Genomic DNA, 14,439 nt, shown 5'->3' on the forward strand with positions numbered 1-14,439 from the left:
CTAGGGCTGCAGATCTCCTCAGCTCAAGCTCTTTTGTGTGGGAGACCCTGATCTGTGTCCCCTGCCCACCCCAGGACAGGACACTCCCTGGTACCTTGTCTGCTGGTGTTAGCTTTGTCCATGGCTTATCTGCTCGCCGGTCATAGTCTTGAGCATCTGTTACTTCCACATATTCATTAAACCTCAGGATCTTCCTGGCCTGCAGCTCTGCCACTGTAGGCCTTTGGCTAAGCTGAACAGCAGCAAGAACAAAGACAGTTACATTTATGCCTTGTCCACAAAGCAGTTCAGGACTAAGCATCCCAACCAAAACTAAACCCAGTTCCTCAGGTCCCTCCTCCTGTTCCAGTGGAACTTTTTGTGTTCCAGCTAGTGCTTGTTACCCCTTGGCCTGGCACTGGCCACCACACAACAAAGACTGACCCCATCCTTCTGACACCCACCCCTTAGAGTCAGCATTGGTAAGGTTCCCCTGAGCTCAGTCTTCTCCAGGCTGAACAGCCCCAGGTCCTGCCGCCTTTCAGACAGTCCCCTCAGCATCTTGGTAGCCCTGTAGCCATTCCAGGGGTGAGCCCTGTGTGAAACCCCTAAACCACGTGAGCCCATTCCCTGCTCCCACCTCACACCTGCAAGCCCTTAGGAAGCTTTCCCCAGCCCCGAGTAACAACCACCAGTAAGTGGGATGTAAAGGCTAAAAGCAGCCATTGCTCTGCTCAGCTTCTCCCATGCTGCTGTGACTTTAGGAAGGGATTTTGGGGAGCCTGGTGTGAAAGTCGTGGCCACTGAAGTACTGTATGAACAGAGCCAGGCCAGCATCAGCCTTTCAAGTGCCAGCTGCCAAATGTAGCTCTCATCAGTCTTGTTACGCTCACCGCCAGCTCAGATATATCGCTGACAAAGGTGATGGCGGTGCCAAGGGCTGTTCCACAGCCAGAGGGCACTGGGGACACTTTACACAACAGCCCTGTGACTTCACCCCTAGCAAGTTGCCCGTGGTGTGCCAGAGCCCCTGGCAGCAGGGCCAGATGGGGCTCCCAGCACGGGGGCTGTGGTACCTTTCTGGTGAGCCGGCGTTTGATCTCCCGCTTCTCAGCCTGACGGTCGGCTTCGTTCTTGGCTGCCAAGAGGAGAGAAAAGGAAAAGACACCAAACATTATTTTCCTGTGAGCATCACAGGCTTTGAAGAAATGCTTTCTGTGCTTGAACAAAGGAGAGCATGGAGGTGTATTGGGTTATGTGCCTATCTGAAAGCTCAGCGTGGCGTGTCTGAGCTGCTGCCAGGCAGAGAGCACGGTCCAACTCACCACCCCCTCACTCACCAAGGCTCCCCCTGACTGCCAGGGGCACTGAGGGCCTTTACCAGCATGGCTGAGTCAGTCTCTCCAGCCCTGTGTGTGTTTGCAGATTGCTCCTCCCCAAAGCTGTGGAACCACGAGTTTAGAGAGTAACAGCACAGATAAATATTTTAAAATGGAAACTTCCTGAGCTGACATTTCCCTTTCCTCCAGATGTTTATTTAAGCTTTTGCAGAGGAAGGTATGGCCAAGAGAAACACACCACTGACTGGGCAATAAGCTGCTGCTTTTTGGATCAGGCAGGACAATGCTGTAATGTCTGGATCACAAAGAAAAGTCCAGCCCAAATGGAAACACCTTTAGGTCTGTGACTCCAGAGCCTTAACCAGCCCACAGCCTGTTCCCTGAGGTGTCAGAGGGGACAGGTAACCTTTCTGTAACAATGCTCTGAGCTCTATTGCTTGGTACCACTGCTACAGTCTTCTATCCAGAGCTGCTTTTGCATGGGAACAAAATACTGGGGGGGGAGAAGTAATGGAACTGCTTTACTACAGCCATATGAGCACAGTTGTCCATCACTACACTTCAGGTGGATTCTAGGTACACCCAGGCTGAGATGCTGAAGGCATACATCACCAGAGCCCGCTGGAGAAGCACTACTCACGTTGGAGGATGTTCCTCTGCTCCAGTTCTTCTGCTGTGGGTCTCTGACTCAGTCGCCTAAAGAAGAGTGTGACAAGGGTGTAAGGTTTTACCTGGTCACTCAGCAGCAGGGGGTGGTGAATGCAACTGCTTGGTCTCAAGCATGCTAGGAAGCCTTCTCCACACCCCTCATTCACCTTGGAGGTGACTGCAGCCTCCTTTGGTGCTCTGCTCCACTCAAACAGCTGCTCACTCCCAGGCACAGGCTGGGAAAGCTGCTGCAGCCTCTCCAAAGCCCAGAAGCAACTTTGCACGGAGCTCAAGCAGACAGCAGAGTCCTGGCCCATCAGCAGCCTCCAGTTAATCCACCACCTCAGCCTGCATCCATCCACATCTTTATATGCCATCCATATTTGACAGCACTAAGGTTTCTGTAGTCCTCAAGATTTCCCCCTCCAAGTCCATTTACCCCCTGGGAACATGGGATATTGCTCAGCTCCACAAGGAACTTCCAACTTTGGTAACCACGGAGTAAAAGCCACACTCATCCTCCCAGCCCTGACCCAACAGCAGTGCCCAACCACCTATCCCATTCCAGCACAGGCTGCTCAGAGGAGACAACAGCTTTCTCCAGTCCCCTCACAGGTTGTGCCAACAGCTCAAAGCTGCTCTGCACCCACACCCTCCCCCTCCCCTCTCTGCACCTGATCAGCGTCGTCCCAATCTGCTGCCGGATCTCGTTCCACTCCTCCTTGCTCTTCCGAGGGAACACAATCTTCTCCTCCTGTGCTGTGGTTGTGTTCCCCAGCTTCATAGCCAGTGTGTCTTTCCTCTTCACTCTGTTGGCCAGTGTGCCTGGGGGGAGAAAGGACATGGGATGTGACTGAAGGTGACAGGAGCCACGTGCTCTGGGAACTTGTGCTCTCTCTTCCTCTCCTTCCCAAACTCAGCCTTAAAGTTCCTGGGCTGGTCACTACAACAACAGTTAACCTTCCTGCCCCCTGTCCCCACAGTCACCCAAAGCCATCCCACCTGAAGGGCTGGCACAGCACAAGCTGCTGCAGGAGCCATCTGCAACTGGAGGGGGTATCTGAGCAGATGAGCATACAGGTTTGGCTGTAGAGCCTTTGAAAAAGCGAGGCAGGGGACATTTGGTACAGCATGAAACCACAAAGCAGCTGCTTTGAAGCACTGTGTGAAGCAGCTCTTTGATCCAGGTCTCAACACAGCCAGGCACAAGCTCAACAGAGGGAAAAAAAAGCCAGCTGCAATGTCAAAGCCTTACTGTTATGGCTTTCATCTTCCTCATCCTCGTCATCTTTGTACAGGATGGGCCCCTCCGAGTCAGAGTCGCTCATCCCTTCGTCTCCTTCCTGCTCCTCTGGCAGGACCTGGGGCACCAGTTTGGGGATGACTGTGACAGATGGCACATCTCCAATATACACACGAGGGCCTGGATTCTGCTCCTCTTCCTGCTCATCTTCTTCCTCTTCCTCATCGTCTGGACTAACGAGAAGCACATTATTACACCTCCTAACACATGTCACAGGGGAATGCTCCCAAGACCCTCAGGGCTATGGGTAGCCCAGGAACTAGAGGTGCAAGAGCCACCCTATTCCTGCACCACCCCTTCTCTCCAAAGCACAGGCAGCTCTGGCAGAGGAAAGGTCAGAGGCAGGTTCTTGCAGAACCAAACAGCCCCTCTCACCCTCCTGCTTTGAGACTTGCAGATTCAATTCCCTTGTAATGGGTGGAACTCTGGTATAATGGCATAGGGTTTGGTTTAGTGATGGGCCTGGCAGTGTGAGGTTAGTGGTTGGACTCCATCTTAAAGGTCTTCTCTAACAGTAATGATTCTGTGATTATGGAACACAAGAGAGTCTTTCTCCCAATTGTTTTGCAAGATGAAAGGTAAAGGAAGGTCACAAATGGATGAAACCCAGGACCTTGTTTTGTCTTGGTGCTGTTAAAGACAAACCAGGCCTGGATTCCTGGCACCAGCCCATGTTTGCAGCCTGGAACCAATTTCCCTTTGTGAGCAAGAAAATCCCCCAAACCAGGGTTAATTTCACAGGGACGATGCACCAGCCCCACCATGAGGCTGAAACACAGATTCAGCAAACAGGCAAAATGGTTTCTAGGCTGTTGCCTAGAAATCACAGAATCACGGGGGCTGGGAGGGACCTTTAGAGATCATCTAGTCCAAATCCCTGCCAAAGCAGGTCCCACCTAGATCAGGTCACACAGGAACATGTCCAGGTGTGTTTGGAAACCTCCAGAGGAGCCTGAACACCCTCCCTGGGCAGCCTGGGCCAGAGCTCCCTCACAATTAAGGGAGTGGAGCATCTCCCTTGTGATGAAAGGCTGAGGGAGCTGGGGCTCTGTAGCTTGGAGAAGAGACTGAGGGGTGACCTCACTCATGGTTACAAATCCATCAAGGGTGGGTGTGAGGAGGCTGGAGCCAGGCTGTGCTCAGTGATGGCCAGTGACAGGACAAGGGGCAACAGGCACAAGCTGGAACAGAAGAGGTTCCAAAGCAACACAAGGCAGAATTTGTTCCCTGTTGAGGTGAGGGAGCACTGGCAGGGGCTGCCCAGATGGGCTGTGGAGGCTCCTTCTCTGGAGACATTCCAACCCAGCTGGATGAGTCCCTGTGTGCCCTGCTCTAGGTGGTGCTGCTCTGGCAGGGGGTTGCACTGGATGAGCTTTCCAGGTCCTTTCCAACCCTTGAGATTCTGTGATCAACCTCACAGTAAACAAGCTGCCCACAGAGAAACCAACAAAGCAGCCAGCACTACCACACAGCCCAGAACCACAGCACTGCACGAGGCCCTACTGCACACATGCAGGGGATACTCACACTTTCAGCATCTCGATGGTGACAGGCAGGGACCTCGTCCTGCCCAGGGTGCCACTGTCTTCTCCAAAGCCATCGCTCTCAAAGAGCAGGGAGTGAGCCCTGTGGGAGCCCTCGGCAGGGGGGGTGGCAGGCAGGGGGCTGGCCAGGGCCTGCTGGATGCGGATGTGCAGGGGCAGCTGGGGCAGGCGAGGCAGCGCCGGAGGCTCCCCAAAGCCCTGCTCTGCCCCCCGCCTGGACGCCTCCGAGGGCCTGAAGTCTTCAGGGGGAGGAGGAGGAGGAGGAGGAGGAGGAGGAAGAGTCTCTTTGGGGAGGTCCAGGGAGCGTGGAGGGTCCAAGGCAGGGGTGTGGGTGGGCAGGGGCATGCGTGGGGGCTCGGGGGGGATGTGGGTGGGCAGTGGGGGCGATGGGGAGGGTGGGGGGTGAGCTGGGGTGGGGCGGGCGGCTGCCACCGGCCTCTCGCTCGGCGGCTTGGAAGCGACGGCGGCCTCGGGTGTGCTGGTGGGCACGAGGCCTCTCTTCGGGGGGAGAGGAGGGGAGGGCTTGGACAATGCTGTACCACTGGTCATTGCTTGAGAAAGTTCAGCTGCAAATAGAAAACACAAAAGCCATTATATTTAACAAGGCTTTCTGGAGGTATCCTTCAGTGGTAGGGAACAAGCACGGCAAAGCACTCCAAGCCCTGGGCCAAGCCATTCCTGGAGGAGGCTGAGGGCAGACAGGAGCACTCTGCAACTCCCTCACAGCAGGCTGCAGGGAGCTGGGGGATGGTCTCCTGAGTCACAAGTGACAGGACAAGAGGAAAGGGGCTCAAAGCTTCCCCAGGGGAGGCTGAGATTGGAGCTGAGGCAGAACTGTTTCCCTGAGAGGGGTGTCAGCCCCTGTGCCAGGCTGCCCAGGGAGCTGGGGCAGTGCCCAGCCCTGGAGGGATCCCAAAGCCGTGGAGCTGAGGTGCTGAGGGCTGTGGGTCAGTGCTGGGCTGGGCAGGGTGAGGGGAGGGCTGGGACTGCAGCAGAATCAAGGGCTTTAACAACCAAATCAATTCTGTGATTCTATGAATTTTCTGGTAGATGGTACCAGACATAACCAGGTTGCAAGCCCCTAGTTTGTCCTTCTTGCAGCAAAGGTACCACTTGGGAGAGCAGCCAGAAAGCAGCAGGCTGGGAGAGGTCTGTGCATCTTGCTGCTTTTTGGAGAGAGAAACAGCAGCAGCCCTCGAGTGACAGCAGATGGAGCTCACCCGGCTCAGCACGCTGCTCAGCCAGGGCAGCCAGCTATGTAGGGCACTTCAGGCCTGTATTTACAGCACCAGTTTGTGAAGGAATCAGAGATACCCCAGACTCCAGTTGTCTTAATAGCTCCCATTGCACATTAAAAAGCTTTCTGGGAAGTCTCACTCGAAGGCAGAAGTCAGCAGAAGTGCCAGCAGCAACGTGCTCCCTCCATCTCCCCTCACCCACCAGAGCCTGCCCAACCCCACCTTGCTGCCAGTGGCTCCAGGCTATTCCAGGTTCTGCTCTGCACTCCCTTCCTTTAGCCCCACATGCACTACTCTGCAACTACAAAATAACTAGCAACACTTCCAAAAAACACCTAAGAGCTTGAGCCCAGGTAAAGTTTATCTGCTGTGTGATGGGGGACAAATGGAGAGTGTGTCAGCCCACAGAAAACACCAGCAGCAGGGGCCCAAACCAGCCCTTGATTCCTAGGCAAGAAGGTGTACCAGTGAAGATTGCCCTTGCTTTGGGAGCTTGGAGCCTTTAGCATTCATCTATGGATGGCTTCTTGGGCTGTGAAAGGTTTTGCCCACCCAGAGAGGATCAGAGTTCCTGCAGGTTTTGCCTGGAGCAGGTGACAGTCCCAGAGGGACCCACGGTGCCAGACACCAGGGAGGGTGCTGGGAGCAGGGAGTGTTTCAGCAGATAAGGCTGCATAACTGCAGAGAGGTGGGTGCATTTTTGGGATGTTTAGCATTTTCAGACTTTCCCCTTGTAGATTAAAGGCCAGATTGTGCAAAACCCTCAGCTCCCATCCACTCCAGCCCAGAGGGACTGCAGTATCTCCACTGTGCTGCTCAAAGCCCAGCACCATCAGGCTCCAATTACCTTTGGGTAACAATAGATTCTGAAAGGGAACAAATAGCTGACAAAAGGAAGAGACAGAAAAGGGCTGTGTGCTGCTCTGGCCGTGCCCCCCAGCCAGTCCATCTCCCTTTGATGCCATAAACTCAGTGCCCCAACTTGCAGAACCTCTTGTGAAGGGCTTTAGTACAGGCTACAGCAACTGTGGCTCCTAAACCTGTCAGCAGCCCCAGAGCAAACCCTGTTTGTTCTGCTTGATGATTAAATTCCCAGTCCCCCAAAGCAAGTGTTTCCTGAGCCTTATTTTCAGCTGCTGCATCAGACACATCAGAACTGCTCAGAGAATGAACCCAAGGGACCATCCTCAGGAGGGAACAAAGGGACAATCTACACACAACAGTCCTCCCCTGCTTTAGCTGGAATTGCAGCAGAAAAGCACCCCTGTGCCTAAGCCACAGCATTGCCCCAAAGACCTGTGGGGAGCTCAGGAAGCCAATTCCACTGCTGCTGGTTATCCACAGCCACAAAACCATGGCTCACACAGCAACAACCACACACATGCTGCAGTTACAGCTCCATGGCCCTGCAGAGAGCTGCAATGTCTCTCTCTGAATCTGCATTCTCATCCAGGAGACAAAAGAGGGGCTGGTTGCTCTCCTTCCCTCCCCTGCAGTCAGGGGTGCACCCAGCCCAGCCCTGTGTTGCTGGGGAGAGGCTGAACTCGTGTTCCACAGGCTGCTGTCTTCAGCACACATGTTTTGTTCCACAAGTACCTCCTGCAATTAGTGCTGGGGCATTTCAAATGCCAGGGCTGATATGTGCAAGCAGCTTAAAGAAAACAAGAAAGCATTTCATGGAGTGCTCAGGCTAAACAAGCTGCTCTGGCACACAGGAGTGTTTAACACCATACCAAGGTCACTTGCAAAACCTGCTGCAGCAAGGAGAAGCCCCCAGCAGAAGGGAGATGCAGTCTGTGCTGAAAGCACTGGCCCAAGCTCCTTCAGATGGTTCCCTGCACACTGTTGACTCCCCAGCCACAGCTGGGGAACACCTCCATGTTCTGTGAGGACAGTGCAGACCCATGTGATGGATTTTCGTGGGAACCTCCCCTCCTGATCTGTGCCCCAACCCAACCCAAAGATGAGCAGGGGGTCTGGGAAATACCAACAGGCCACTGACTGAGGTTGTCTCACTTAATCCAGCAATGTTGCATCTTTAAGACCTCTGACATTGCTAGAGCAGGGACTCCTTCAGCTGCATCCACTCCCTGGATCTGCTTAGAAAGGTTACAGACACAAGGATATTTAATTCTGTAAGTGGAAAGATTCACCTCAAATTACAGTTGAGCTGATTTATCCATGGGACTAGATTTAAGAACAAGACTAATATGACAATAACCTGGCCACAGGCCTGACAGAAAGTGCCACAGTGTAAGCAGGGAAGTGTGAATTACCTCTGCCAGATCCTGGCCTCTCTGCACTCAGTGGAAAGCACAGCAGCCAGCAGTGACAGCCATCACACACAGCCTTTGGTGTCATGGGGAGCTTTTGGGTTTGCTTTTTGCCAAGCACCAGTTCTCACTGACCATAGAATCACAAAGCAAAAACCCTCATCCATCATCCAAGCTGGTCTGTCCCTGCTCTCAGTGAAACACCAAAGACACTGCCATACAGCTGCCAGACAAATGCCCTTCCCACTCCTGCAGGGATTCCTTCCTGCAGGCAGCACCTCTGCCAGACTGCATGGCTCAGACTCCAGGAGTTACATCTCGCTGCACACTGGTTCAACACTGCCAGACTGGACTCAGGAAAGATGGTCAGACATCCATGGTACAATATTTGCTGCACCCTACTGAAAATCCTCCCTTATGAAGAGACACTCAGGGTGAGGGCTCAGCACATCCCTGGGTACAAAACCCACCTCACAGAGACACTTACCTATTACTGAGTTGCTATTTCTGTTGACAGGTTTGGGAGGAGGGACAGGAGGCTGTTTGGCAGGAGCTGTGCTGGTTGTACTCGTGGGAGCAGTAGTGTTGGCACCGGTGAGAGCAGGGGGCAGAGTCCTGGGGGCTGGGGAAGGGGCAGCTGTGGAATTGACTGTCTTTGCTGCAGCAGGGGCTGTGCTGGAGGGGGCAGGTGTTGCATCCTTCACCTGAGCTTCATTTGCCTCCTGGGAAGTGGAGGGAGGTCTTTTTGGAGGAAGCAGAGGCTGTCTGGGAATGTGTGGCTCCTGAGGTGGTTCCAGTTCAGGTCCAGGGTGGTTGCTGGAGGAGCCTACAAAGTGAGACAGCTTGGTTTAAGGGACTGGAGGGCCCAGAGCAAGGTGAGAAGAATCAGATGAGAATTCAAACCTGGGCCGTGGGAGGATGTGGAGCAACCCATAGATCTGGTTTCTTACCCTGCCTTTTCTTTGGTTCCTCAGCTGGAACAGGCTTCCTAAGGCTGGATGGCTTTGTGGCCTCTTCCTCCTGGCCAGGACAGACTCCAGGCCCACCAATGGGGACTGTGTGGCCATTCTTCAGTGCAGGTGGGTTCAGCTTGTCTGGTTCTTCACCATCTGCAAGGGGGTAGGAGGGGAGAGAAGCAAATAGAAACCACTCAGAAAGCAGGAGACAAGGGGATGTGGCTGAGCTGACTGAACTGCCATCCATTCACACCAATGTCTCTCTGGCTTCTGAAACCACTGGTCTTCAGGCTGCCTTCTGCAGAGGGGCACACAGCAACACCAAGGAGCTGGAGCTGAGAGCCCTTGGTTTCATTATCAGCAAGCAAAACAGCACAGCACTGTGTCCCATCAGGTGCTTTTCTGCCTCAGCAGCCTCTTGCTCTCCCACCTTGTTCAGAAAGAAGGCTACTGTGTTCCAGACTAGAATGCCCACTGCTGTGCCACAGCCCAGGGAAGCTGCAGCTCCAGACCTCCAGCAGCTTTGGGATCTCCCCACCATTACAGAGTATTCCCCCATTCTCTGCTGCAATACAAATTCCAACACTAGCCAAGCAATCTACTGGACAAGTAGTATTAGATGTTGATAAAGGCTTAAAATTAATCAAAGCACTCCCATTTTCCTCTGGGGTTTGAATCTGGCAGAGAAAAACCTCACTTCTCTACCCAAAACACCCCCCAGCAAGGCACATTTCCTCATTTTATAACCTTGGTTTTAATCAGATACACCTCCAGAACCTGAGGTAGTTCACCTTGACTGTTTCTGCTTTTACAGATGGACTTTCCCAAATGTTAGAAGCAAAACCCATCCTCCTTTCAGTCTCTGCTTTTGAGAGAACTTAAGGCTCTGGTCACAATGAGGAAACACTCAACCATTCTCTGCCCATCATCAAGCCTAACCCCTGCCCTGACAGGACAAACTCTTGATAACATTACTCCCCAAACCAGACTAAGCACCCACTCTAAGGAGCCACTGCCCATTTTTGACTGCTTCCCAACTCCAGATGACTTGAACAGATGCATTAGCACCTTGATTACAACCCCACAGCACTTGCAGCCATCATCTCTGGAGCAGCTGCAGTGTATGAGGCTACAGACCTCCCACATTTCAGACTCCTGTTGCTCTGATTTCTGGTCATTTACTCCACTGCCCACTTTATCCCTTCTCTTCCCCTCCACTTCCCTAACCTGGTGTTACTCAGAAGCTGAAAGCTGCTCAGGCTTTCTTTTCTGCCAAGCACAGCCTTGGTTACTGAGAGGAGGTGGCAGCCAGTGCTGCATCCCTTGCCTTGCTGCCCTTCCCTGAGGCACAGGAAGCACAGACAGCAACAAGAGGGAGTTTCCTCCCCAGCCAGGGCTGAAACTCAAGCGATGAGCAGAGCTTTTTATAGCAGCAATTGCCTCTGGCTAGCTGGAGCTTTCAGCAAGGGAGATAAGACTGGTATGACCCAGCTCTCCTTACCATCCAAACCCTGCCCTTCTCTGGCAGAGAGCTGATGGCTCCTTCTCTCACCACCTTACTCTCAACTTGACTTCCAGTGACCTCCTTCAAGGTCAAGACAGCCCAATGCTATCTTCCTTCCACCTTCTGAGCCCAGGGTCTCCTCTCCCAGCTGTACCAGGTTTGAAAGCCCCAACACTATACCTCTTCCCTACCTCCTCAAAGGCTTTCCAGCATTTCTTTCCCTTAAGTAAACTCCCCAGAAAAATTAACTGACCTTGTAAAAGCAGGTTCTTAAATGGCAAGCAAATACACCAACCCATCACCACCACCTTGTGACTGCCCAAGTGTCTGAAACTCCTAGAAGGGATTAAGATAATGCAGTTCCTAGTCTGACCCTCCTGACACCACCATCTGCTCCCCCTCATCCCTTGGGCCTGCACTTTGGCCACATCACAGTCATCTTCTGCTGCTTAAGGCAGATCAGATGACTCAAAGCAGAAAATAACTCCACCTCTTAGCCACGTTTCTGTTACACCCTGAGAGTTTGGAAGATGTCTCCTCTGTCATCTCTAGCTGGGAGTTTGTTACCCAAAACCTTTGATCTCTCTTCCACAGCTTCATCCTGTGACCTCATACCTTTCTGTGTGGTGGTGAACTCTTCCTCTGGCTCAACATTTACACCCTCAGGTAGTTGTAGATGGCTTTTGTTACAGTCTAGCTGCAAACAACTCTGTGAAGTCTCTTCTTCTCAATTTTACTTTCAGTGGTTTGGTCTGAAAACCACTTTTTCATCCCTACTTTGCATCTTTCTTAGAAGAACCCTGACATTTGCATTAGCTTAAGGCTGCCTCTGCTGTAGGTCTTTTGAGGCACAGTTACACACTGCCCTAAGCCACAGAGCACACTGCCACCCAGACAAGTGGGCTGCTCTCCCACCACTCCTTCCTGCCCCCATCACCCAAAACACAGTCAGGTGACTACATGATCATCTGATCTGGCTGAAAAGTGATTTTGGCAGGGTGACCCCAACTCCAGAGACATCAGGGATGACAGAAAAGGGACAAGACTTCTTTGACAGCAGGGCAAGCTTCAAGAAGCTCAGCTGTGGCTGTGACACCATACCATGAAGCATCTTGTCTGTAACTCAAGGAGGAAATGCCCCTACCCACGCAGCTCCAAAAGCATCAGTTGGTTTCATTTTCCAGGCCTGAGGCCTTGGGAGCTGAGCTCCTCTCCTACCACAGAGTGCAGTCCAGAGCGTGAGCAGAACAAGCCAGAGGTGGCCAGTGTGAGAGAGGAGCTGAGCAGGACATGAGAGGGACAGGATAGGAAGTGACACACAGACCTCCCCTCCCCACTGGCAGCAGACAGGAAGATGCCCATGACAGGCATTGCTCTCCCTTAGCCCTGGACAAGCTGCCATCCTCACCAGGGGCAGCAGTCAGATGAGACAGCAAGAAAAGGCCAAGACAAAGAAGACAGGAGCTACAGAGCCCTTAAATATGTCTGCCCCCCCAAAAAAAAAGAATGACTGCAAGGGTGAGGTTTTGCCAGAGGAAGATCAGCTACACAGGACACAGACAGGACGGGGAGAAGTTCATTTGCAGACTCACCCTGCTCAGGGTCTTCCAACAGAACCCCTCTTTTTACCAGCTCCTCTCTCGGCTTTCGCATAGAAATCTTTCGTTCTAAAACTGATATTAAATTGAAACAGGGTCAGCAAGAGACTCTTTTTTTAAAGGGATCTTCTGGAGGAAATAAAAGGGCTTCAAATTTCACTGGTTTTGCATGGATTAAGAGGAGGGACTGCACGTTCAGGCCTGCACTTCACACAAGATTGGTGATAGTGGAGCAAACCCTCCCTCCCCACAGCTGCTCAGGGAGGTTTGAGCAGAAAGGAATTGCAAGAAAGGAATTTGTCTCAAACTACTGCTCCATGGCAAGGTGTTCCTGAAGAGATTGCAGGTGCCAGCCCATCAAAATCACACTTTGATTCTTAACACATGTCAGCACTCAGGCTTGTGACAGCAAGCCCTTCTCACTAGCCAGATGGCTAACGGCAGGTTTCCTGAGCAGAGGAAGGGACTCCTGCCCAGCTCCAATTACTCTACCTTCTGAAGTCTCCTTAAATTTGTCACTGCTTTTCTTTTTCCTCCACTTCCAGGGTTTGAAGATCTTGCCAAAACTCGAGAACTTGCTTTTCCTCTTTGTAGGAGGCGTGGTGTCACCTGATTCCAAAACGTCTACCCCCATGCCAGCATCGGTTGGGGGCTGATCCAACTCTTCAGCTGCAGGGAAAAGAAGCCAGAAGTTACTTTGGTGTTTGAAGGTAAGAGCTGCCATCCCCCTCCAGCCTGCCCCTCACACACTGGGCAATGCTCATGCAAAGAAGGGAGCAAGACTCCATGCCTTCAGGTGACCCCACAGCACTTCACATCAGCTGGGGGAGAGGAGCGTTGGGGGTTTCCCATGTTAACAGGGCAAAGGGTAACAGATAAGAGGCTGTTAAACGAAACAAGGATTAGTTTACATCTGCAGTGTCACAGTTTCTCCCTTTTGCTGCAGTTTCTCTTCAGTTGGAAGCAACTGGTGTGAGACACAAGTAATGGCACGAACACAAATACCTTCCTGACTATCTACACGCTGCTGAAATCACCAGCCTCATTACAGCAGCTGTATGTGCTACAGCTCAGCCTCTCTGATTTTTCCCTCTATAAATAAGGCCAGCAAAGCTAGCCAAGAGCAACAATTACACAGGAAAGCAACACAATACAGGCCTGTGCTCCACCTACTGTACTCAAAGTCTCTGGAGAACAACACAAGGACAAGGAGGTGGGAAGGGACACGCAAAAAACCCCTCAACTTGCTGCAACAAAAAAAAAGCTCATAGAGAAACAGCTTGGGAAGCAGAACCAGAGCATGAAAGGCTAAGCTGGTGACAGTCAATTCTGGCTTGCCTAGGCATTTCATTAAATATAAGGGAAAGCTTAGAATGAGCAGAATCAGGCAATGCCTGTGAGAAAATAAAGTGCATGCAGCCCAAGTGAAGGCAGCTGATGGTTCCTCATGGTCTGAAGGTACACACTAAGGATCCTTTGGCTTCAGCACTGCACAAGACAGGAGCACAAAATGCACAGCAGAGCTCCATGAAAACAGGAGTCCAAGAACAAAGCCTGGAGATTTCAGAGTCACATAATCGTATTGGATAGAAAAGCCCCTGAAGCTGCTGCAGTCCCAGCCCTGCCCTCACCCTGCCCAGCCCAGCACTGACCCACAGCCCTCAGCACCTCAGCTCCATGGCTTTGGGATCCCTCCAGGGCTGGGCACTCCCCCAGCTCCCTGGGCAGCCTGGCACAGGGGCTGACACCCCTCTCAGGGAAACAGCTCTGCCTCAGCTCCAACCTCAACCTCCCCTGGGGCAACCTGAGGCTGTTTCCTCTTGTCCTGTCACTTGGGAGCAGAGACTGACCCCCAGCTCCCTGCAGCCTCCTGTCAGGGAGTGTCAGAGAGTGCTGCTGTCTCCCCTCAGCCTCCTCTTCTCCAGGCTCAGCACCCCCATTCCCTCAGCCCCTTCCCCAGCTCTGTGCCCGGCTCTGGCCACGCTGCAGCCCCTCAGTGTCCCTGTGGCAGTGAGTGAGGGGCCCAGCACTGAGCACAGCCCTGGAGCTGCAGCCT

At 52.7% G+C, this 14,439-nt stretch overlaps 1 protein-coding gene across 4 annotated transcripts in view; it reads right to left on the bottom strand.

Moving 5' to 3' along the window:
* The window catches only part of PHACTR4 (phosphatase and actin regulator 4), a 68,251-nt gene that overhangs the window by 2,426 nt on the left and 51,386 nt on the right, over positions 1 to 14,439 (bottom strand). For 3 of the 4 annotated variants that reach the window (XM_062014362.1, XM_062014363.1, XM_062014360.1), the window contains 10 exons: positions 12,876 to 13,052; positions 12,378 to 12,458; positions 9,276 to 9,434; positions 8,813 to 9,151; positions 4,798 to 5,380; positions 3,223 to 3,443; positions 2,642 to 2,792; positions 1,960 to 2,015; positions 1,056 to 1,117; positions 95 to 232 (listed from right to left, as the gene is read on the bottom strand). In XM_062014362.1, coding sequence (XP_061870346.1) covers positions 95 to 232; positions 1,056 to 1,117; positions 1,960 to 2,015; positions 2,642 to 2,792; positions 3,223 to 3,443; positions 4,798 to 5,380; positions 8,813 to 9,151; positions 9,276 to 9,434; positions 12,378 to 12,458; positions 12,876 to 13,052 — 1,967 coding nt within the window. The remainder of the gene's footprint in view (positions 1 to 94; positions 233 to 1,055; positions 1,118 to 1,959; positions 2,016 to 2,641; positions 2,793 to 3,222; positions 3,444 to 4,797; positions 5,381 to 8,812; positions 9,152 to 9,275; positions 9,435 to 12,377; positions 12,459 to 12,875; positions 13,053 to 14,439) is intronic. The other variant, XM_062014364.1, reaches the window with a different exon arrangement.

This window comes from Colius striatus, chromosome 24, assembly GCF_028858725.1.
Source record: "Colius striatus isolate bColStr4 chromosome 24, bColStr4.1.hap1, whole genome shotgun sequence".
In the NCBI taxonomy this organism is placed as follows: Eukaryota; Metazoa; Chordata; class Aves; order Coliiformes; family Coliidae; genus Colius; species Colius striatus.